General features: G+C 38.5%; 1 protein-coding gene across 10 annotated transcripts in view; it reads left to right on the top strand.

Annotated features, from left to right (window-relative positions):
* The window catches only part of sif (still life), a 1,536,257-nt gene that overhangs the window by 1,481,221 nt on the left and 30,501 nt on the right, over positions 1–24,535 (top strand). For all 10 annotated transcript variants that reach the window (XM_071677265.1, XM_071677235.1, XM_071677256.1 and 7 more), the window contains one exon: positions 15,616–15,807. In XM_071677265.1, the coding sequence (XP_071533366.1) occupies positions 15,616–15,807 (192 nt within the window). The remainder of the gene's footprint in view (positions 1–15,615; positions 15,808–24,535) is intronic.

The raw sequence follows: 24,535 nt of genomic DNA, 5'->3' as shown, positions 1-24,535 counted from the left end.
TTTTATACTTCTCCCACTCAATTGCATTTTTTCCCTGCAAAAATCGTCCAAATGCCTCTCTCTTCTCTTTCACTAATACTCTTACTTCTTCATCCCATAGCCCAGTGAATGTAGGTTTGCGGCAGGGGTGTGTGATGTCTCCATGGTTGTTTAATTTGTTTATGGATGGGGTTGTTAGGGAGGTAAATGCAAGAGTCCTGGAAAGAGGGGCAAGTATGAAGTCTGTTGGGGATGAGAGAGCTTGGGAAGTGAGTCAGTTGTTGTTCGCTGATGATACAGCGCTGGTGGCTGATTCATGTGAGAAACTGCAGAAGCTGGTGACTGAGTTTGGTAAAGTGTGTGGAAGAAGAAAGTTAAGAGTAAATGTGAATAAGAGCAAGGTTATTAGGTACAGTAGGGTTGAGGGTCAAGTCAATTGGGAGGTGAGTTTGAATGGAGAAAAACTGGAGGAAGTGAAGTGTTTTAGATATCTGGGAGTGGATCTGTCAGCGGATGGAACCATGGAAGCGGAAGTGGATCATAGGGTGGGGGAGGGGGCGAAAATTTTGGGAGCCTTGAAAAATGTGTGGAAGTCGAGAACATTATCTCGGAAAGCAAAAATGGGTATGTTTGAAGGAATAGTGGTTCCAACAATGTTGTATGGTTGCGAGGCGTGGGCTATGGATAGAGTTGTGCGCAGGAGGATGGATGTGCTGGAAATGAGATGTTTGAGGACAATGTGTGGTGTGAGGTGGTTTGATCGAGTAAGTAACGTAAGGGTAAGAGAGATGTGTGGAAATAAAAAGAGCGTGGTTGAGAGAGCAGAAGAGGGTGTTTTGAAATGGTTTGGGCACATGGAGAGAATGAGTGAGGAAAGATTGACCAAGAGGATATATGTGTCGGAGGTGGAGGGAACGAGGAGAAGAGGGAGACCAAATTGGAGGTGGAAAGATGGAGTGAAAAAGATTTTGTGTGATCGGGGCCTGAACATGCAGGAGGGTGAAAGGAGGGCAAGGAATAGAGTGAATTGGAGCGATGTGGCATACAGGGGTTGACGTGCTGTCAGTGGATTGAATCAAGGCATGTGAAGCGTCTGGGGTAAACCATGGAAAGCTGTGTAGGTATGTATATTTGCGTGTGTGGACGTGTGTATGTACGTGTGTATGGGGGTTGGGCCATTTCTTTCGTCTGTTTCCTCGCGCTACCTCGCAAACGCGGGAGACAGCGACAAAGTATAAAAAAAAAAAAAAAAAAAAAAAAAAAAAAAAAAATATATATATCCAGTCCTCTGTTCTTAATTCTACCTTGCTAACGCGGGAAATGGCAAATAGTATGAAAAAAAAAAATATATATATATATATATATATATATATATATATATATATATATATATATATATATATATATATATATATATATATCTATATATATATTCTTTCTTTCATACTATTCGCCATTTCCCGCATTAGCGAGGTAGCGTTGAGAACAGAGGACTGGGCCCTTGAGGGAATATCCTCACCTGGGCCCCTTCTCTGTTCCCTCTTTTGGAAAATTAAAAAAAAAAGTGAGAGGGGAGGATTTCCAGCCTCCCGCTCCCTCCCCTTTTAGTCGCCTTCTACGACACGCAGGGAATACGTGGGAAGTATTCTTTCTCCCCTATCCCCAGCAAACACCTGATCCACACATCCTCTACCACTTCTGAAACCACACTGCTCTTCCCCAATCTGATGCTCTGTACATGCCTTCACCCTCTCAATCAATACCCTCCCATATAATTTACCAGGAATACTCAACAAACTTATACCTCTGTAATTTGAGCACTTACTCTTATCCCCTTTGCCTTTGTACAATGGCACTATGCAAGCATTCCGCCAATCCTCAGGCACCTCACCATGAATCATACATACATTGAATAACCTTACCAACCAGTCAACATTACAGTCACCCCCTTTTTTAATAAATTCCACTGCAATACCATCCAAACCTGCTGCCTTGCCGGCTTTCATCTTCCGCAAAGCTTTTACTACCTCTTCAATGTTTACCAAATCATTTTCCCTAACACTCTCACTTTGTACACCACCTCGACCAAAACACCCTATATCTGCCACTCTATCATCAAACACATTCAACAAACCTTCAAAATACTCACTCCATCTCCTTCTCACATCACCACCACTTGTTATCACCTCCCCATTAGCCCCTTCACTGAAGTTCCCATTTGCTCCCTTGTCTTACGCACTTTATTTACCTCCTTCCAGAACATCTTTTTATTCTCCCTAAAATTTAATGGTACTCTCTCACCCCAACTCTCATTTGCCCTCTTTTTCACCTCTTGCACCTTTCTCTTGACCTCCTGCATCTTTCTTTTATACATCTCCCACTCATTTGCATTTTTTCCCTGCAAAAATCGTCCAAATGCCTCTCTTCTCTTTCACTAATAATCTTACTTCTTCATCCCACCACTCACTACCCTTTCTAATCAACCTACCTCCCACGCTTCTCATGCCACAAGCATCCCTTGCTTGAAAAGCAAATGGATTTATATGTAGCATTTATGGATCTCGAGAAGGCATATGATGTAGTTGATAGAGATGCTCTGTGGAAGGTACTAAGAATATATGGTGTGGGAGGCAAGTTGTTAGAAGCAGTGAAAAGTTTTTATCAAGGATGTAAGGCATGTGTACGTGTAGGAATAGAGGAAAGTGATTGGTTCTCAGTGAATGTAGGTTTGCGCCAGGGGTGTGTGTTTTCATGGTTGTTTAATTTATTTATGGGTGGGGTTGTTAGGGAGGTGAATGCAAGAGTTTTGGAAAGAGGGGCAAGTATGCAGTCTGTTGTGGATGAGAGAGCTTGGGAAGTGAGTCAGTTGTTGGTCGCTGATGATACAGCGCTGGTGGCTGATTCATGTGAGAAACTGCAGAAGCTGGTGACTGAGTTTGGTAAAGTGTGTGAAAGAAGAAAGTCAAGAGTAAATGTGAATAAGAGCAAGGTTATTAGGTACAGTAGGGTTGAGGGTCCAGTCAATTAGGGGGTAAGTTTGAATGGAGAAAAACTGAAGGAAGTAAAGTGTTTTAGATATCTGGGAGTGGATCTGGCAGCAGATGGAACCATGGAAGCAGAAGTGAATCACAGGGTGGGGGAGGGGGCGAAAATCCTGGGAGCCTTGAAGGATGTTTGGAAGTCGAGAACATTATCTCGGAAAGCAAAAATGGGTATGTTTGAAGGAATAGTGGTTCCAACAATGTTGTAATGGTTGCGAGGCGTGGGCTATGGATAGAGTTGTGCGCAGGAGGGTGGATGTGCTGGAAATGAGATGTTTGAGGACAATATGTGGTGTGAGATGGTTTGATCGAGTAAGTAATGTAAGGGTAAGTGAGATGTGTGGAAATAAAAAGAGCGTGGTTGAGAGAGCAGAAGAGGGTGTTTTGAAGTGGTTTGGTCACATGGAGAGAATGAGTGAGGAAAGATTGACAAAGAGGATATATGTGTCGGAGGTGGAGGGAACGAGGAGAAGTGGGAGACCAAATTGGAGGTGGAAAGATGGAGTGAAAAAGATTTTGAGTGATCGGGGCCTTAAAATGCTGGAGGGTGAAAGGCGGGCAAGGAATAGAGTGAATTGGAACGATGTGGTATACTGGGTCGACGTGCTGCCAATGGATTGAATCAGGGCATGTGAAGCGTCTGGGGTAAACCATGGAAAGTTGTGTGGGGCCTGGATGTGGAAAGGGAGCTGTTGTTCCAGTGCATCATACATGACAGCTAGAGAGTGAATACGAACAAATGTTGTTTCCTTCTAGCACTACCTCTTGCGGGGGGGAGGGGGGTGTCATTTCGTGTGGCGGGTTGGCAACAGGAATGACTAAAGGCAGCAAGTATGAATTATGTACATGTGTATATATGTATATATCTGTGTGTGTATATGCATGTGTATGTGGGTAGGTTCGGCCATTCCTTTATCTGTTTCCTTGCGCTACCTCGCTAATGCAGGAGACAGCAACAAAGTATAATAATTAAATAGAATGAATATATATTTATTTATTTATACTTAATTGCTGTTTCCCACATCAGTGAGGTAGCTCCAGGAAACAGATGAAGAAGGGCCCATCCACTCATGTACACATATATGTATACATAAATGCCCGTACACATACATTTTTTTTTTTTTTTTTTTTATACTTTGTCGCTGTCTCCCGCGTTTGCGAGGTAGCGCAAGGAAACAGACGAAAGAAATGGCCCAACCCCCCCCCCCCCCATACACATGTACATACACACGTCCAGACACGCAAATATACATACCTACACAGCTTTCCATGGTTTACCCCAGACGCTTCACATGCCTTGCTTCAATCCACTGACAGCATGTCAACCCCTGTATACCACATGACTCCAATTCACTCTATTTCTTGCCCTCCTTTCACCCTCCTGCATGTTCAGGCCCCGATCACACAAAATCTTTTTCACTCCATCTTTCCACCTCCAATTTGGTCTCCCTCTTCTCCTCGTTCCCTCCACCTCCGACACATATATCCTCTTGGTCAATCTCTCCTCACTCATTCTCTCCATGTGCCCAAACCATTTCAAAACACCCTCTTCTGCTCTCTCGACCACGCTCTTTTTATTTCCACACATCTCTCTTACCCTTACGTTACTTACTCGATCAAACCACCTCACACCACACATTGTCCTCAAACATCTCATTTCCAGCACATCCATCCTCCTGCGCACATCTCTATCCATAGCCCACGCCTCGCAACCATACAGCATTGTTGGAACCACTATTCCCTCAAACATACCCATTTTTGCTTTCCGAGATAATGTTCTCGACTTCCACACATTTTTCAAGGCTCCCAAAATTTTCGCCCCCTCCCCCACCCTATGATCCACTTCCGCTTCCATGGTTCCATCCGCTGACAGATCCACTCCCAGATATCTAAAACACTTCACTTCCTCCAGTTTTTCTCCATTCAAACTCACCTCCCAATTGACTTGACCCTCACCCCTACTGTACCTAATAACCTTGCTCTTATTCACATTTACTCTCAACTTTCTTCTTCCACACACTTTACCAAACTCAGTCACCAGCTTCTGCAGTTTCTCACATGAATCAGCCACCAGTGCTGTATCATCAGCGAACAACAGTTGACTCACTTCCCAAGCTCTCTCATCCCCAACAGACTTCATACTTGCCCCTCTTTCCAGGACTCTTGCATTTACCTCCTTTACAACCCCATCCATAAACAAATTAAACAACCATGGAGACATCACACACCCCTGCCGCAAACCTACATTCACTGAGAACCAATCACTTTCCTCTCTTCCTACACGTACACATGCCTTACATCCTCGATAAAAACTTTTCACTGCTTCTAACAACTTGCCTCCCACACCATATATTCTTAATACCTTCCACAGAGCATCTCTATCAACTCTATCATATGCCTTCTCCAGATCCATAAATGCTACATACAAATCCATTTGCTTTTCTAAGTATTTCTCACATACATTCTTCAAAGCAAACACCTGATCCACACATCCTCTACCACTTCTGAAACCGCACTGCTCTTCCCCAATCTGATGCTCTGTACATGCCTTCACCCTCTCAATCAATACCCTCCCATATAATTTACCAGGAATACTCAACAAACTTATACCTCTGTAATTTGAGCACTCACTCTTATCCCCTTTGCCTTTGTACAATGGCACTATGCACGCATTCCGCCAATCCTCAGGCACCTCACCATGAGTCATACATACATTAAATAACCTTACCAACCAGTCAACAATACAGTCACATATATCAACATATACATACACAGACCTATATATACATGTACTTATTCATACTTGCTTGCCTTCATCCATTCCTGTCGCTGCCCCACCACACAGGAAATGACATTCAGCAAGGTGGTGCCAGGAAAAGACAAAAAAGGCCACATTCATTCGCACTCAGTCACTAGCTGTCATGTGTAATGCACCGAAACCACAGCTCCCTATGCACCTCCAGGCCCCACATACCTTTCCATAGATTACCCCATACTTTTATACATACCCTGGTTCAGTCCATTGACAGCACGTTGACCCCGATATACCACATTGTTCCAATTCACTCCATTCCTTGTTGATTATGGAACAGATTGACTACAGACATGGTTTATGCTGACAACATACATAAATTTATGAAGTTATATAACAAAGTGTTCAACAGATGAGGCTCCACGAATGTAAAACAAAAGTTGATTTAATACCAGTCCTAAAACTCTCCACAACACCCACTCCCACTCCTCCTACTGCTATGTATCACTTCTTTCTTCAGTATTCAAATTCTGTGAAAAGCTGATCCACAGCAGTATCAAACAAAACTTCCCACTTGTACCTACACAGCAAGGCTTCAGCCCCAACCACCATGCTGGACATTGATCTCACACAACATACTAGATGGCTTTAACCAACCACATCCCCCTCTCACATAGTAATAGTGAAAATAGATATCAACAAAGTATTTGACACCTTCCTGACAGATCCTAATGCAAAAGAAGCTTCACACACCCTCCACAACATTAGTTAAAAGTGGTTGGCCAATTTCATAGCCAACTGCCGTGGCAGAGGTGCTAGCACCACAATGGCAATAATTTCTAAAGTGCCGAACTCTACTATGGAGTACCTAGTTAACTGATGTAAACTACAGTATGAAGGTCCTTTCACATGCAGACTACCTAACAGTTGCCTCACAGCACCCTGACACTGCGGTATTAGCAACAAACATGCAGCACTACATTATGCAATGAAACAAGGGCTTATCTAGAATAGAATGTCTCCATCTCCACAGAGGTCTTCAATCACTCTTTTGATAACAACTCTCCAATCACCTTGAATAGATAATCACTTCCATTGAACAAAATACCAACCACTCTAGGCATCACCTGTGACACACAAGACATTCACTCCTCACACCAATAACGTCTACATAAAAGCAACAAACAAACCAGTTGCCTTGAGAATGCTAACTGGCAGGATATTTGGACTAGAAAAAGAATCCCTCAACATCATCTACAAACAATTCATGTACTTTGCTGTAATCTACACCTCATCTGCCTGGTATTCCACCCCTTTCAAAAACAAACAAACAAACAAACAAAACAAAGCTGCAAACCACACAAAATAATACACTGAGAAAATTCATTGGCTGCCATGCACCAGCAAACACTGAACACCTACAGTGAAACAAAGATCCTCCTTATACAGTACTAGAACCTTCTTGCTCAGACCATTCCACAAACCATCACTCCCCTAGTAGAAATATAAAGTATACCCCAGCCTCACAATTCAGCAACCTCTATTCTTAGATCCCACCAACCTCAAACTTTTTATTTTGTCGTACCTGTTTGCTGTTCCCTGCAATAGGGAGGTAGCACCAGAAGCAGACAGTCTCTTGTTGTCATGTATTATGCACTGAAACCACTCACAAAACACACACACAATAAAATAACCCGTCAGTGCCCATGGATAAAGATTAGGAGGACCAGAGTGAATAATCAAATTAATGAGAAAAAGTCTCAAGTATATGGGGACTACTTGACTTATGTATGTTTGATTAATGCAATTTTTAGAATAACAAGCACAGTCCATGTAAACCTTAATCTTAATTTTAATGGGCTTGGAATAATGTTTGACGGTGTGGCATTGCCAGCACATACAAGAAGTGCACATATGCATGGCTTGGGTAAGCAGCCTCCTGCCTTGGAGCCTTCGGTACATGGATACAATCTTTAGTCAGGAGTGCTACAGTATTTTTTGCTGCAGTATACTTTATAGTGCAAGTCTTTTGCCTCTTGTATCATACCACGAAACCATCCTTTAAGTTCTGTTAGTACCAGTGGTACTGAAAAGCATAAGGCCATCACCATTGAGGTTAAGATAGATGTGCTCAAATATTATGAGAGAGGTTAACAAACAGCTGATAATAAGCATGTCCATGGACTTAACATACTCTATGGACTAGGTATTTGTGATAGTGCAGAGAAGATCAAGGAAAGTGCCGAGAGTAGAACACTAATCAATGCATCTGAGACCTTGTATTCCCAAAGTTCACTTATGGAGAAAATGGAATTAATGTTGAGCACATGAGTTGACACACAAGGGAGAGCACATAAGTTGAACACCAAACTCATGTAGATGTTCCTTGTGATACAGGCAAAAGCCCAGAGTATATATGATGACTTACCAGCAGAAGAAGAAACAGCAAAGACATTTCCAGTAAGTTCTGTTGGGTTTATGGATTTTAGGAAACAATATAATTATCACATCTGGATGAGTGGCGAGAATGCTTCTGCTAATTTCTTTGCCACCAAAAATTTCCCCAAAACCCTTAAGACCATTATAGAGGAAGGCAGTTTTTCTTCTGAGCATTTTTTTTAATGTGGACAAGACCAGATTATTTTGGTGGAAAATGCCTTGAGGTCTGTACGTTTCCTGTGAAGACAAGACTCCAACAGGGTTCAAAGTTGTCAAGAATCACCTCATGATGTTTGTGGGAGGCAGTGCTGAAGGGATGAGGCAATTATTTTCTGCTTTTGTTTCCTAAATTCAATGTGCATTATAATTTTTGTATTTCTTGGTACTGTAGTTTTTCACTGGTATAATATTTGGTACTGTCTTATTGATAATGAAACCTCATAATCTCCACTTTTTACATTAATTTTTTCATTTTTGAGTTATTTCACCATTTTCAGGAATGTAATTGTTGCATAGGTTAAGAGATGCCTGTACTTGATAAGGAGTAATGATTGAGTGAGTAGTGGCATGCACAAAACAACTGATTAGAGAGAAACAGTGTGGCTCTAGGATGATTTATGCGAGAAATCATGGAGAAAGAGGATGAATTGTATCTGGCATTTATGAATCTGAAGAAAGCATATAATAGAGTTGACAGAGAGGCTTTATGGAAAATGCTACTTATGTAGGGAATTATGAATCTAAAGAATGCTTATGATAGAGTTGACAGAGAGCTTTGGATGTCAGTCTTAGGCCTTAACTGCAAAAGGACAGAAGAATATGGATGTTTTAGAATTGAAATGTCTGAGGTCAGTTGCATAATTTTTGATAGTGTAAGAGAGACTCAAGTTGTAGTTGGTATGCATCCACAGACTACGGAGATATTTTCCTGGTTCTACCTAACTGAGTATCAGGAGAGTTATTGATGACTGCATAGTGAGCCAGCACTTCAGTGATTGTCGAATTTCACTCTTCTTACCGAGGTAGATGTCTTTGCTTTCTGCCTCACCCACACATGGACTGCTGGCATTCTCTCCACAAGCATACAATGTCTCATTGCCCCACACATGGCTTGACAACACTTCACTCACACAACTCATTTTTTGCAGCTCTAGATTTTCCTGCTGTTAGCACCATGCTTTAGCCCTGCCTTTTTTGCAAAATGTTAGGAGCAGTGGATAGAAATAGTAAGTAGGGACAGTAAGCAGGAGCATTTAGGTAGAAATTGTGGGTAAGAACATTAGGGAGAAGTGTTATGTTGGAACATTGGCCAGGAACACTGAGTAGTAGCAGTCAGTAGGAATATTAGATAGGAGCCTCTAGAAACACTGTGCTAGAGTTGCCCTTTGCTAGCGGCATGTTATGGGTGAGGCACTAAAGGCTTAAGAAGTGACACTAATTATGGGAACTCTTTGCCATAGCCACCACCACCTCCTAGTTAGAGTTTGGAGGGACAGGCATCAGAGATATAGATAGATAGAGAGGTGTGTAGTAGTAAGTAGAATATGACAGAGAGAGTTGACCATGGTATGTTAGTTTGTCGAAAAGGTTTATACATTTGAAAAGGTTGAATGAAGGGAGACTGACAGATGTTAGAAGCAGACGAAGCAAGGGGGAGTACCTACCTACCTACGAGTACCTACAGTGAGATCTTGCCACGATGGCAGGGCTCGCACATAGGTAACACTCACTGTACTTCTTGCTTGATGAATAACATTCTTCCTCTCTGCTGCCACATGCATTATATAATTGTCTATTCCATTCATTTAGGACTTGTTTCAACCACACAACTTTTTTTTCTGGTAGTATGATGAGTGGATATTCTAGCTTGCTAGCTGGACTTTAATATATTTTTGTCTGATTTATTTTTGTTATCTTCCCTGGTGTTTTTGTAGAGTTGATAATCCTTCTTCCTTGCTGAGGTGCTCCTTGGTTGTCTGTTTTTTTTTGTATCTTCACTTTGTTACCTTGCATATATTAACATGTAAATCTTTCTCTTCTCTGTAGGGTATAAAGTTTCAGTTTTTTAGCCTTTCATAGTTGTTCATATGTTCCATCCCCTTGATTTTACCCATAAAATGCTTAAGCATCCTCACTAATACCTTTACTTAGTGCCCTTACAACAAAGTAGTATTCAGTATTGCTTCTTATGAACACCTTAAAAATTTTCTACAATAGATGTCAAAATTATACCACTCATTATTTTGTTTGATAGTGCTATCTTCTTAAGATGTTCTTTGAATTATAGTTTCTTACTTACAATGACTCCTACATCTTTAACATTTGTCTCCTTTCCAATCGCTTTCTCTGTTGGGCCTTTATATGGTGTCACTTAAGGTATTCTTACCCTTGCTATGACTTGTTTGCTCAAATTTATTCTTTGCTAATTCCGTCAGATTGACTTCTGCCCATTTATATATTGTATTTAGGTCTTTTTTGCATCTCCATTTGATTAGTTTCTCACATTATCATTTTGCTTACTCTGGTGTCATCAGCAAAGCTCCTTATTCAGCTCTCTTTTACTACTCTATTACTATCTGATATATTTATGATGAAAAAAATTGAGGCTAACATTGTTACTTGTGGAACCCCAGATGGGACATCCTTATTTGATGTAGTTCTCTTATATTTTACTTAAACATTCTGGTAGTTGAAGATGTAAGGGTGGAGTGAAAGAGGCTGTGATAACGTTATTGGATCCTGAGTATTCAGGAGGGATAGAGGAATGCATGGATTGAATGATTTGGAGTATTGAAGTATACAGGGGGCAACCTACTGTTATTAGTATGAACCAGGGTAAATGAAGTTCTTAGAGTTTGGTTTTGATGCATTTTATATGACAGCTAAAGGACAAAATATGAGTGAGTGTGGCAGTTGTTTGTCTGTTCTTGATGCTACCTCACTGTGGCTTGAAATTGTGGCAAGCATGAAGGGAAAAATTAAGCATAAATGCATACATGAGGTAATTATAATCATAACACTCTGGCACGAATGTCATAGTATGTGTTCCCAGTATATGTTGGCATATACTGGATGCATTGTGTCCAAACCTTCTGATATTCACCAAAAATCCATTTTTTGGTATATAGGCATATGTTATGAAGTGCATGCCACCCTTTCCCTTACATTATCTACCTAGACCACATGTATTGAATTCCACACACTTCACATCTGTACCTTTATTGATTACACATGGTTGAACACTGTATATTCATAGTGCTTTCAGCAGACTGACTTTATGGTGGTGGTGCTGATGCAAGACTTATTTACTGTTTCATTATGAATAGCATCATTTACAAACTTACATGCAAATGGTAGTGTGCAGCATGAATTATAATAATTTATAAGTAAACAGTAGAATGCAGTTTAGATGGTGATGTTATAAGAAATACTGATTGTCATGAATAATATTACCGGGAACCTACTTACAGCAAAGGCCCCAAGAGTGATGTTTTTAAATAGACATTCAGTAATTTGGACACAGGCTCTTGAAATGACACTAAGAACTTGTATTTGCAACAGATTTAAGAAAAAGATTTGCCTTTCACTTTATCAAATCAAATATTCTTTTCCAATAATTGTGAATTGTTTAACAATAGCATAAGGATTTTTAGTTGTAATTCCTTTATTTAATGACCTCAAAGTAAACTCTGTTACATTCCTATCTCAAAAGCATTAGCAAATTCATTTAGAATTGTTTCCCAGCTGTTGCTGGTCACCTTGTAGGGAACACTGCATTATCGTATTTTTTATTTGCTTTATAAAATACAGTATTGATATGTTCAGTATATTACTATTCATATTACGAAATAACATAAGAATTTGCATTGTGTTTCCACTGTGAGCTGGAGGGGGAGCAGCAGAAATATTAGCCTTTGGTGGTGTTTACTTAATCCACCCACCTCTTCCACCACCACCACCACCACCACGAAACTTTCATTTTGTGAACTCGCTCATAGGATTGGCTGATTAATTTGTATTCTTTTCCTTTGATAATAAAAGTACTTCAGGGTTTTTGTTATTAGTCATGTATTTTATGATGATGGCAGAGCAAAATCATTTAATTTGTATTCCAGCTGCTGCTGTCAGCTATTAAGGAACATAGTGCAGTATGTTAATATACACAATATGATCATACATTCGAATGAGGGCTGTATCACTACTATATTGACTGATTTCTTAGTATTCTTTTCCTTTGATAATCAAGATGTTTCAAGAATTTTTAGTCAGTTTGTATTTCACACTGAAGGCACAGGAAAATTATTTAATGTTTCCATTCCTCAATCGGTAGTGAAATTAATTTAGATTATTTCAAAAGAAGCTTGTTTTACAGTTTCTACACAGTGGTCAGGCTTGAATTGGTCACATACAGTATGTCAAGCTATTCATTGTTTGTGTATTCATTTCACTGGGCTCAAAGTGCAGTGTAAATTTGAAGATTATTTAGTGTCTCAAGATGGGAGTGTTTACTAGGGTACAAGTAAATGAAGACTGTCATTTTATTTTATTATCTATTTTAGGTATTTTCAGTTTGGATTGATTTTTTTTCACTTTCACATAACCAGACTACTTAAACCTTATTTTTGTTTGTATTCAGTGATGTTTTCCTATTGTAATCCCCTTCTCTTTTAAGCCCTGGAATGCATCCTTACACCTATTCTAATTTATCTAACTCTGCTAACAAATTTTCTGAGAATGAAATGAAGTAATCAAATACATCCATTTCCTTGATATAGGTCTACATGTAGTTTGTATTAATCCCAGCTCCTTAATTCCTCACTTTAGTTTTTTTTCCAACCCCATGAATCTGTTTTTCAAGTTCTTAAAAAAAGGTGTTTAACTTTACAAATACAAACATATCCTTTTTTTTTTTCTTACATATATACCATTTCCCACATTAGGGAGATAGCATCGAGAACAGAGGACTGAACCCCAGAGGGAAAATTCTCACTTGTCCACCTTCTTTGTTCCTTCTTTTGGAAAAGTAAAAACTGGAGGGATTGATTTCCAGTCTCTCTCTCTCTCTCTCTCTCTCTCTCTCTCTCTCTCTCTCTCTCTCTCTCTCTCTCTCTCTCTCTCTCCTCTCTCTCTCTCCTCTCTCTCCTCTCTCTCTCCTCTCTCTCCTCTCTCTCCTCTCTCTCTCTCTCTCTCTCTCTCTCTCTCTCTCTCTCTCTCTCCTCTCTCTCTCTCTCTCTCTCTCTCTCTCAAGGAATACATGGGAAGCATTATTTCTCCCCTATCCCCAGGGATTCATATAACAATAAGAAACCACTTCAGAAGAGCTTTCATTTAGTTAATATGTAGATGTGTTAACACAATGCTCCAAAAGAATCAGGAGGAAGGCGCAAGTTTCATGTGTGTTGCCACTGCCCATGTTTTATCTTGTATCTTGTATAAGATACAATCATAATCAGTATAATTCATTGGTATTTTTTTTTTTGTGACAGCAAAATTATAAAAGTTTGTAGAATTAGCTGCCTCTCTCTCTCTCTGAGAAGATGCAGTATTGTCAAGGTCAAGCAGGCACTTTTGCTAGAAACACCTTCTACCCCATCTTGGTCAACTTTCAGGGCTGGGAGTCATTGTATAAAATTCACATAATCTGAAGACATATCATCATCATCATGTAATTCAGCATATCTGCCTAGTCCTCTAAATCTAGTTTAAATCCTCTTATGTTTTCTTCCTTGAAAACTGACAAGGATGAGTGTGAATAGGGAGCTGTGCTTTCGGTGCATTACACATGGTAGCTAGAGCAAAGATGTAGGTGATTCAGCTGATGAATGTGTATTTACAACCAGTATATAATCTTCCCAGAACATAACTTCACGAGTTTGTAAAAAGTACTTCTTTACATGGATTATAGTATTTATTAGACCCACAACATGATCTAACACTAGTACGGAGAAAAGTTGTGGTATTTTATGGTAGCAGATGGTCTCATCATTGATTGCCAAAGGGTCACAGTCACTAAAAGTAGAACAGAAATTATCATATATCCTGTTTATAAACTGATGTATTATTGATTACCTCTCTTATTTCTGTCAAGTTGCCTCTGCTAACTTTGGCCGAGTGCTCCAGTTCAAGTAAATATGGTTTAGACTTAGGTATCTTGTAAATTTTTTTATCATCTTGTAGATGATTTTGTGTGTCATTAAACCCCTACTTACTGATGCCATTTTTTTTTATATAGATTGTGCTTAAACAAAGGTAATTTACATGAGCAAGTAACATTATAATACATACAAATTTGACTTAAACTAATAATATTACGCTGTCTTTCATCATAGCACAGACTCAGATAATATATTATTGTAGATTTGTACAGAAGAATATACAGAAAACTGAGAAATAGGGAAGTTTTTCATTTGACTCAGCAAAACTGATGTTTATTAGGACCTGCATAGGGCAACTGAAACTTTCATCTTGTGGTTTGTTCTCTCCCTGATTCCTTTGTTTGGAATGCAATACAAGAGAGGATGGTTTTCAGCCCCCTACTCCTGCTCCTCATAGTTGCCTTTACAACACACAGATGTGTGGCAGTACTCTCTTCTTTGTCCCTAGATCTTTTTTTTTTTTTCTTTTTTTTCCTCCAAGCCTTAATCGTCTGTCATGGACGCTGCCTCACTTTTGAGGTTGTAGCAAACGTGTATGAAAGAAGAAGAAAATCCATAGTTTACATAAAACACTGAGCTGTACCGTGGGTGACAACATAAAAGATTTTGTCTTGGAATGTGTTCATGAGGGTAAATGTATTATGGCAGACCTCTGGTACACTAAAAGCGTCAAGATTCATACTGCAAGAGCATGCAAAAGCCTTATCTCACACAGAAAGAGTTAAATCACTCATCTGGCATTAACCAATGCTAAAGCATCGTAAAGGGACCTGGTACATATGAAGATTCTTTCAGACTTAAAGGTTTACCTGTAAAATTTGTACTTTGGTCAATATTACTGGCAGCAAAGGAATGATGAACAGGACAACACTTGTGTCTATCCCTAAGCTTAATAATATGCAAGTAAGAAGCAAGAACAACTATTTGCTTCTCTTGTAGCATTGATGTGTTTTCCATCATGACACAAAGGTTCAAGTGCTCCCATCTTTTGGATGTCATTGATTAAAATGGTGACTAGATTTTTTGGTGTACATGTAATATAAAATAGTTTGTGGGCTTTAATACCTCTTTTTTTGACATTTGAGTGAAAAATTGTACAACTAGATAATATTGTTGAAAATAGTTTGATTGTGGCACCACTTGTGTATCTCACTCCATGATAGTCTCCATGTATTCTGTTTCCAACTTGAGGTACTTTGAAGTTTAAATGTTATTTCCCTCTAATTTTTTTTTCTATTGCATTTTACAGGTTCACCAGTTTGGAAGCCCCGTGACGTCTTTGCCTCAGCTGGTGGTAGCTCTACTGGGGGAGGAGGTGCTGGTCAGCGAGGAGAGTCATTAACACTTCCTCGTCCAGGAAAGTCCAGTGGCCGAGAGGATCACTTCCTGGTGTATGAAGAGTATGGTGGCAACATCTACATGAGCAGCAAAAAGGATACAGGTTCTACCAAGACCCTTCACTGTTGAGTCACTGCTGGTCTCCCACCCAGCAGTTCTCACCTCTAACAACTGCCTATGCTCATCTGACTCCATAACAGCCACTTGCTAACATCGTGCTGCTCATAAGTCAGCTTGAACCCTCTCCTAATACTAATGGCATCCTGCTGCCCACATTCACTGTGGATTCCTCCTCGCACGGAACTTTTCACCCTCAGCATGTCACTGACTCCATTTTACTTTTTCTTTTTATTCCATAACCTTTGATGATAGGACTTAGGAATAGCTTGATGTAGTGGAAGAGAACAGGATCAGAGTAGCTTGATCCTTGATGCCCACCATTTGTTTGTGATCAGTACTGGTCACACCCCAAACGCTTCCAATGCGGTGATGTTCACGACAGATACTTGTGTGGCCACAACCAAATATCTTCTTAACTGTTAATTTCCGAATGAAATGTACAATAAACTTGATGGTTATTCAGCAGTTCATGTGGTGTAAAATATGAATCTCAAATAAGGACTAGTATTATAATCATACAAACTTTTAAGTGGTGCTCCTTCATTTAACAACTTGAGTGAGAGAAGGTTGTTCTGAAAACCACTGCAGTGATTGTGCTTTAGCTATTTCATTGTGTTGTGACTTGAGTTGTTAAGGTCCCAGACTTGTTTGTCCTATGCTATGGAAAGCTTAGCTTTAGTCATAAACCTTGGTCATATGTTCATCATAAGAACTCAACCATATTAGTTCATAAAGAGAACACAGAGTTGACCACTTGAACACCACTCACACTTGAGTACAGATTTTTAACTTCATAGGTACAAGACTTCGGAATAAATAATGAAGGATATTTTCTGCAGGTATTAAAAAGTCTCATTGTTGCAGTATTGGAGTTGTTGCTTGTACATATTTATGTGTAAGGCAATCGGTACTTGTGGAGTTTTGATATAGGTTTAGGAAATGAATTTCTAGTTTGATGAATTTTATTTATGAGGATGGAAGGAAAGTGACATGCAAATAATGTGTAGTATGACAACCAGACAGCACATTTAATAGTTATAATGTTTTTTATACAGAGATATGCAGAAAATGTTGACCACCTTTCTTATAACATTGCCATTTGTTGCAGAAAAGTGGGAAGAGAACAGATTTACAAATATTGCTATGGAAGAAGACTGAATTTTTTTGTTGGTGGTCTTATGCTGGTGCCAAATGCACTAATGTAAAGTAATATTCATGAAAGTGATCAGTAATGCATAGAAAGTAAACAGTCAGGAAGTAGAATTATTTTTTAAGAAAGAATGAAAATTTCAGTGATAAAAGCTCCATCTTTAGACTTTCCCATCTTCAGTTCCTTGTCTGTTCTCTGACCACAGACTTTACCCCCTGTCAATTGCTAAACATGAATCTTGTAAACAAGTTTATATTTTTGGTGGAATAATAAGTAGAAAAGATTATAATTCATATAAGGATTCTCTAATGTTAAAGCACTGAATATATCTTTTCAAGAGGTTTTGTTATATTGAACTACTTCATATATCTTTTAAGGTTAATGAAAATGCATCATTCTCTTTATGTGTGTATAGTTGTGTAACACCTTTTAATAGTTAACATATTCAGTGCCAAATAATGTTGCTAGTCATTAATAGTCAATAGGCTTACTATAGCAGTGTCAGCTCCAAAGTACTCTTTAAATCATAATGTTTGTGTTCTTAAGTTTAGATTGTAGTGAGTGGTTACATCTCACAACTAAGCCTCAGCTAGGTAATCCTCTGCATCACTCCCTAGAGCCTTAAGGTGAGCTCACAAAGGAACATTTTCTCTCTAAAGAAATCTGCCCTATTACAATTGTTAGAAGATGGATTAGAAGTATTTTCCACAAAAATCTAACACTTGTGTTTGAGAACAGTAACCTAGTGATTGAGAAGGTTCTGTTTGGAGCCAACCACATCCTCAGTCCCCAAGGCTCTTCTGTCGCCAATTTACTCATGCTTTTAACCTTAGGGTGCTCAAAATTTGCCCGAAGAAAATTGAAACCTAATACCTTTAAGCATCAGGAAACAAAGTACTAAAACAGTTCCTATGCTCTCACTGCATCTCCTGCTTATTTAGTAGAAAACCTTCAAATGTTGCTTTACTATTGCATAAAATTTAACTGCAAAGTTTCTCCTTCAGAATGAAATAAATAATGGCCACCTTAACAGTTGAGTATAACATTTGTTTACCAGCAATATAACTAATTTTGAAGACTTCAAAGATGCTAGAAATATCTTTCATTTTCATTCCAAAATCTGCAGCGAGTGCATATTTGCCAAAGGTTTTGTGTAATGTGTGTTGCAGGCATTGTAGGGGTGAGTGAGGGTGTGCAGCAAACTTTCAAATGTTACAGTGATTTCAGCACCACAGTTATTCACATATCATTCACAGAAATTAGGGTGGGTCTTGAAACATCTAATATTTTATCATATTTACTGTACACTGGAAATTTGTTGTAAAATATTGGAGTTTCTCTTGATAGAGATAGGCCCTAGTGGCCACCCATACCCACCCCTCGAAAGTCTTGTTCATTGCTCTCGATCTCGTTCCCTCATGGTTCATTCAGGATCTTGTGCAACATTTGCACTGTCCACAGCTGTTATTTACACAAATGGACATTAGCACAATTCATTGTCTATGTAGCTTATTTTTTGAGCAAACAGAAGATATTTCTAATTATCTTTTAGAATTTCTTTATGAAGAGGAATAGAAAGTATGAATAAATGTGCAAGACATTTCAGGAGCATAGACATCAGGTCGAGGAGACTTTGTACGGCCATTTTATACTCGTAATAATATTTTGGTGTTTATACTGGCAATAGAAATAGGCATCATATTGACCCAATGCGCTTTGTGTTTTGCTTTCCTGTGTCTGTGGCCGCCCACCCCTTGGCCACTGCCACTGACCTTGGCTTACCCTATGTGGCATCAGGACTATTACCTGCCAGTCATGTGGTCAACAGGTGGCAGGAATCCCACTCACTTAAGAGTGGTTGCCAGCAATTATCGAATAAGTAGAGAAGCTGTTGTTGATTTTCACTTGTTACATGTCTTGGTAACAATGGTGTACATTTCTTTTAGTGTTGTTTAGACGTTGTCTAAGTACATTCTAATTAGTGGGTGTCCTTTTGACACTCAGTTTCTGATGATTCTGGGACAGACTGGCAGATGGCTACCCTCCTGTAGAGGCACGTACAATCATTATGTGTAGAGCTCCTGGGAGTGCTGTACCATACCTTGAATGTCCTTTAAAATGGCTCAATTTCATATGGTAGAAACATCGAATAGCATAGCTCGGGGCCACCTGCCACTCTCGACTTACTGTGACACCATGGCCTCAAGTCTGAGCTATGATGTCACCTAAAACTATCTATTCCAGCCCTCACCTGTGCCCATACCTCTCAAATGTAACTTTATCTGTAATGCTGTTTTGGTCCACAATCTTTGTACCCTTTCCTTCCCCTGAAGTTGCTTTAGTGGGATTCATGATTCAAGATTAAGATGTAGCATATGGGGTGACTATTTGTTAACGCAATCATCTTGAAATAGATGTGAAATTCACTTTCAGCTCTTAGTTCATCATTTATTTTAAGTTATACCTTACCACTGTGAGCATGAGCTTTCTATTATAGTGCTTCTAGTATATTCAATCAATCGTCCTCATAATTTGAAGGCATTTAATCAATGATTATTGTTTTTCTTATCCATACAAACTTTTGATCTCACCCCAGTGTGTATCTCTGCTTTAAATCCATACTCCCTCTCTCAAAACACTTGATACTTGAATAAGCTTCATTCTTTAATGTTGTTGATTAAAAATCCAACCCAGAATTAGTCATCAGTTCTTGCTTCATCACAGCATTAAATTTAGCCTTTGCCACAAGCTTCTGCTACACCCTGAATTGAGGAAATTCATTCCTTCAACACACATGTATCCTAAGAGATCAAATGTCGAATATCTTAACTGAAGCATCATTCATGCAAAGCACTCCCTATCTCTCTCTGATCTTGGAATTATGCTGGCATCTAAGTTGTTTTATTTTAGTTTTGAATTCCCTTTAATTAAAAAAAATTTAAATTCCAAGGTCGCAGTCTTGCCTTTCCTCTTCTTTCTTGATGCTAAGAAATGTTTGTGCATTATTATCAAAATTTAGTAGTACTTTATTTATTATTATGTATACTTAGCATACCTAATAGAGCCCTATCACCAGTCAGCTGTCTCCTATCCCACTAGCATATTCATTATTCTCCACAATTATGTCTTGGTTATAATTAATGCATGCCAGTTTTTGGGCCCACAGCATTTAATCCACTACCCATTTTTGGATTTGCCTATTCATCTTAAACCCACTTCCTATGTTTCTATCTTTTTGTTGTATTAAACATATAGCCATCATTCCCACATCCTTCCTGTATGGAGTATTCTGATGCTCCTATTGTTAATGTTCTCACTGTCCTTGAATATTGTCTTGCAAGAAGAGCAATGTTCCTGGCACAAAGCGAACTTTTCTCTTCATATGTTATCAAATTTTCATAGATACAGAGAGACCATCACAAGGCTCTGAATGATGTCAGGTTTGGGGCTGTAACATTTGAGTACCAGAAAACAGAGGATATATAAAATGTAATCAAGTGATACAGGCCAAAAGTGAAAGTTGCAACCCTGTGCTGGTCTCTTCAAAAACCATGATGCTCCAGGGAGGGCTTCGAACATCGCTCAACCCTTCTATAGAATACTCAATAAGTTATCCCATTTTCAGACAGCAAGTAATATCATAGTTTGCTTACTTGTGAAAACATTTGACTTTATATCTTAGGAGAACCAAGTTACATCTGAAAGTGTTCAATAATTCATGAAAGGGTTATATTGTATGATAGAAATGTATACAGACTAATGTATTGTGTTAATATCATTAAACTATTTATACAATGCATGAATGTCTTATATCCCCAACTAACTAAATAACATTGATGCTGTTAACATAAGCTTGAGAATAACAGAAATACTTACTGCTATCAACTAAAATTTCATATTCTCCATTACCAACTTACCCCTTTGCTGTAGTGACTGATGTTGTCCAGTAACCCAGTTGTTCTGGCTTTTTAGCGCTCCAGTAGCATTGCTCACTTTATGCTATTGTTTACATGGAAAAGAATGCTTGTTTAATTAAAATATATATAGAAGGCATGTTTACCACCAGAAAACTCTTTACACACGCACATGCATAGAGGAAAAAAATGTAATCCCATCATTGTATATTTGTACCGAGTTTTGATAATGCTATGACAAGGTTTAATTCATATGTGTATGTACACTTTTTAAGAATTAGGTTTAAAAAAAAAAGTCAGAATTAATAATTTTCTCTTACTTTAAATATTAATGGGACTGCATTGTTCAGGGTACTTCAGCCTTAAACAGTGGCCATCAGTTGATGTTCTAACTTTCCCCCCTCTCTTTAAATATCCTGCTGACTTATAGAGGTATCTTCTGTTTCTAAGATGGTGAGCAAAAAATTCACCTATCCTCATGTTGACCCCATGGTTTATGTATAAGTTGTTATTAGGAGTAACACTTATTACATGGTATGTAGCAGATGAATAACAGCAGAATTGTGAGGAAATAGGTGGCTTACAGAGAGATTTTTTAAGCAGATTATGTAAGAAGGGAGGGAAGGCATCCCCAGTGAACTCGTTTATGGAATGAATTAAGTAATGTTTGCACCTAATTATTTTTGTCATCCTGTAATGATTGTTAAAAATGTAGAATATTTCCTTAGATACATCTCCAAAATTCTCCCTATATATGCCAGCCACTCCATCTCACACTTGTGTAGTGAGAGATGTGTAAAATTTCTACATATATTCGTATAATTCACCATTGATGCTGTATAGATGCTTCTCAACTTACAATGGGGTTATGTTCTGATAAACCCATTGTAAGTTGAAAATATCGAAGTCAAAAACACATATGATACTGTATATCTAACCTACCGTACATCGTAGCTTAGCCTACCTTAAACGTTCAAAGAACACTTACCTTTTTTATCAAAAAGTATCCTATGCAGCTCTTGCTTAATATCTTTGGCACCCTCAGTATTGGCCTTTTGAAGTGTTGCAACCATCCACAACTTGCTGTAAATATTGGCATATATGTTGGATCATTGGCATGCCGTTTTAGCAAATCAAAAAGACTTCTTGCCTTATCCTGGATCATCAGTAGACTAAGCAATATTCACTTCTGTATCTGGTCATCATCCACTTGACAAATGATTTTTCCATATCATCAATCAGTCCAGTTCTTTTCTTCATGACGGCAGTGAATTTAACTGATGCTGAAGATTTCACTGTATCAATGATTCTCTTCTTGTCCTTTAAGATGGTCGATATTGTCAACTGCGAAAGTCCTAATCACATGCGATGACCATTACTAGCTTGCCACCTTCATGCTGGGCAATTATCTTTAATTTCATCTCGAGAATAAGTGCCTTCCTCTTCTTCTTCTCACTAGAGGTAGGAGAGACATGGTCATTTTGTAAACATAATGGGATGCAAAAATGCAAAATCCAAAAAATGCTGGCAACACATTACACTGTAGAGTAACAGTTGTTTACACATGATAACGTGGCTGACTGGAAGCTGCAGCTAGCTGCTGCTGGGCAGCATCGCAAGCAAGTTTTGTACCGCATATAGCTAGCCCAGGAAAAGATCAAATTTCAAAATTGGAAGTATGGTTTCTACTGAGTGCGTATTGCTATTGCACTGTCATTGTCGAAACCGTAAGTCAGGGAGCATCTGTAAATACATAATGAATGGTTACTCTTTTATAAGCATCAGTATTATTCGGTTCATATTTATTGGGTATCTATCACCTTGGGTAAGCATTATTTGATATTTTCCATGATTATTTCAAGCATAGGAAAATTTTGTCATATTTCAGTATTAAAACAAAAAGGTTTTTGGGCTGAAAAATTACATGAACTATTATTGCAATTTTTTTGTATTTCAGATTTTTTTAACATATTTGCTTGAAAACTTCAGTTCAAATATATGTTAGGGACATTAAGGCCTGTAGATAAGTAATTAACATTTACTCTTTTAAAAGATTGTGTTTATTTAGTTCTCATTCATTGGATATCTGTCACCTTGGGGAAGCATTATAAGATATTTTCTGTGATTATTTCTATCATAGAATCATTTCATTTGGCCATATTTCAATTTTGAAACAAAAGGGTTTTTGTGCTAAAATATTCCCTGAACTATTCCTTACAATTTTTGGAATTTTTGTAAGGGTAATAGATTTGCTTGAACAATCCAGTGTAAGGAACTGAATTGAATTGAAATGCTGATTGAGATATTTACTTCAAAAGGACAGGGTATTATACTACTTCCCTCCTTCATCATCCCCCAGTTGGATTTAAAAAAGAAAATATTTACAACATTCAAAGCTTTGTGAAGATATGTATAGTGCAAAGAAAACAAACAATGGCCTTCATTTTGAAACCTCTGAACTCATTATAAGCGTGTTACAACCTTAGTGCAAAGTTTTTGTACTGTGCAAGAATTTTATTAATAATCCAACAAAAATGTTCTTCAAATTACTAATTTCATTATTTTTTTAAACTTTGTCGCTGTCTCCCGCGTTAGTGAGGTAGCGCAAGGATACAGACAAAAGAATGGCCCAACCCACCCACATACACGTGTATATACATATTTATTTATTCATTATTATTTATTTTGCTTTGTCGCTGTCTGCCGCGTTTGCGAGGTAGCGCAAGGAAGCAGGCGAAAGAAATGGCCCAACCCACCCCCAGACACATGTATATACATACACGTCCACACACGCAAATATACATACCTAAACATCTCAATGTACATATATATATATATATATATTCTTTCTTTTTCTTTCAAACTATTCGCCATTTCCCGCGTTAGCGAGGTAGCGTTAAGAACAGAGGACTGGGCCTTTTTTGGAATATCCTCACCTGGCCCCCTCTGTTCCTTCTTTTGGAAAATTAAAAAAAAAAAAAAAAACGAGAGGGGAGGATTTCCAGCCCCCCGCTCCCTCCCTTTTAGTTGCCTTCTACGACACGCAGGGAATACGTGGGAAGTATTCTTAATCCCCTATCCCCAGGGATATATATATATATATATATATATATATATATATATATATATATATATATATATATATATATATATATACACACACACACACACACACACACACACACACATACGTAATATACACATGTTCATAATTCATACTGTCTGCCTTTATATATATATATATATATATATATATATATATATATATATATATATATATATATATATATATATCCTGTTTCCTGTTTCAGGAGTACTGCTACTCCTTCCCTTGCTCTTGTCCTCTCACTAACCCCTGACTTTACTCCCAAGACATTCCCAAACCACTCTTCCCCTTTACCCTTGAGCTTCGTTTCACTCAGAGCCAAAACATCCAGGTTCCTTTCCTCAAACATACTACCTATCTCTCCTTTTTTCACATCTTGGTTACATCCACACACATTTAGGCACCCCAATCTGAGCCTTCGAGGAGGATGAGCACTCCCCGCGTGACTCCTTCTTCTGTTTCCCATTTTAGAAAGTTAGAAAAAAAAAAAATACAAGGAGGGGAGGATTTCTGGCCCCCCGCTCCCGTCCCCTCTAGTCGC

Source organism: Panulirus ornatus, chromosome 2 (assembly GCF_036320965.1).
Source record: "Panulirus ornatus isolate Po-2019 chromosome 2, ASM3632096v1, whole genome shotgun sequence".
In the NCBI taxonomy this organism is placed as follows: Eukaryota; Metazoa; Arthropoda; class Malacostraca; order Decapoda; family Palinuridae; genus Panulirus; species Panulirus ornatus.
This window is presented reverse-complemented; position numbering and strand designations above follow the sequence as displayed.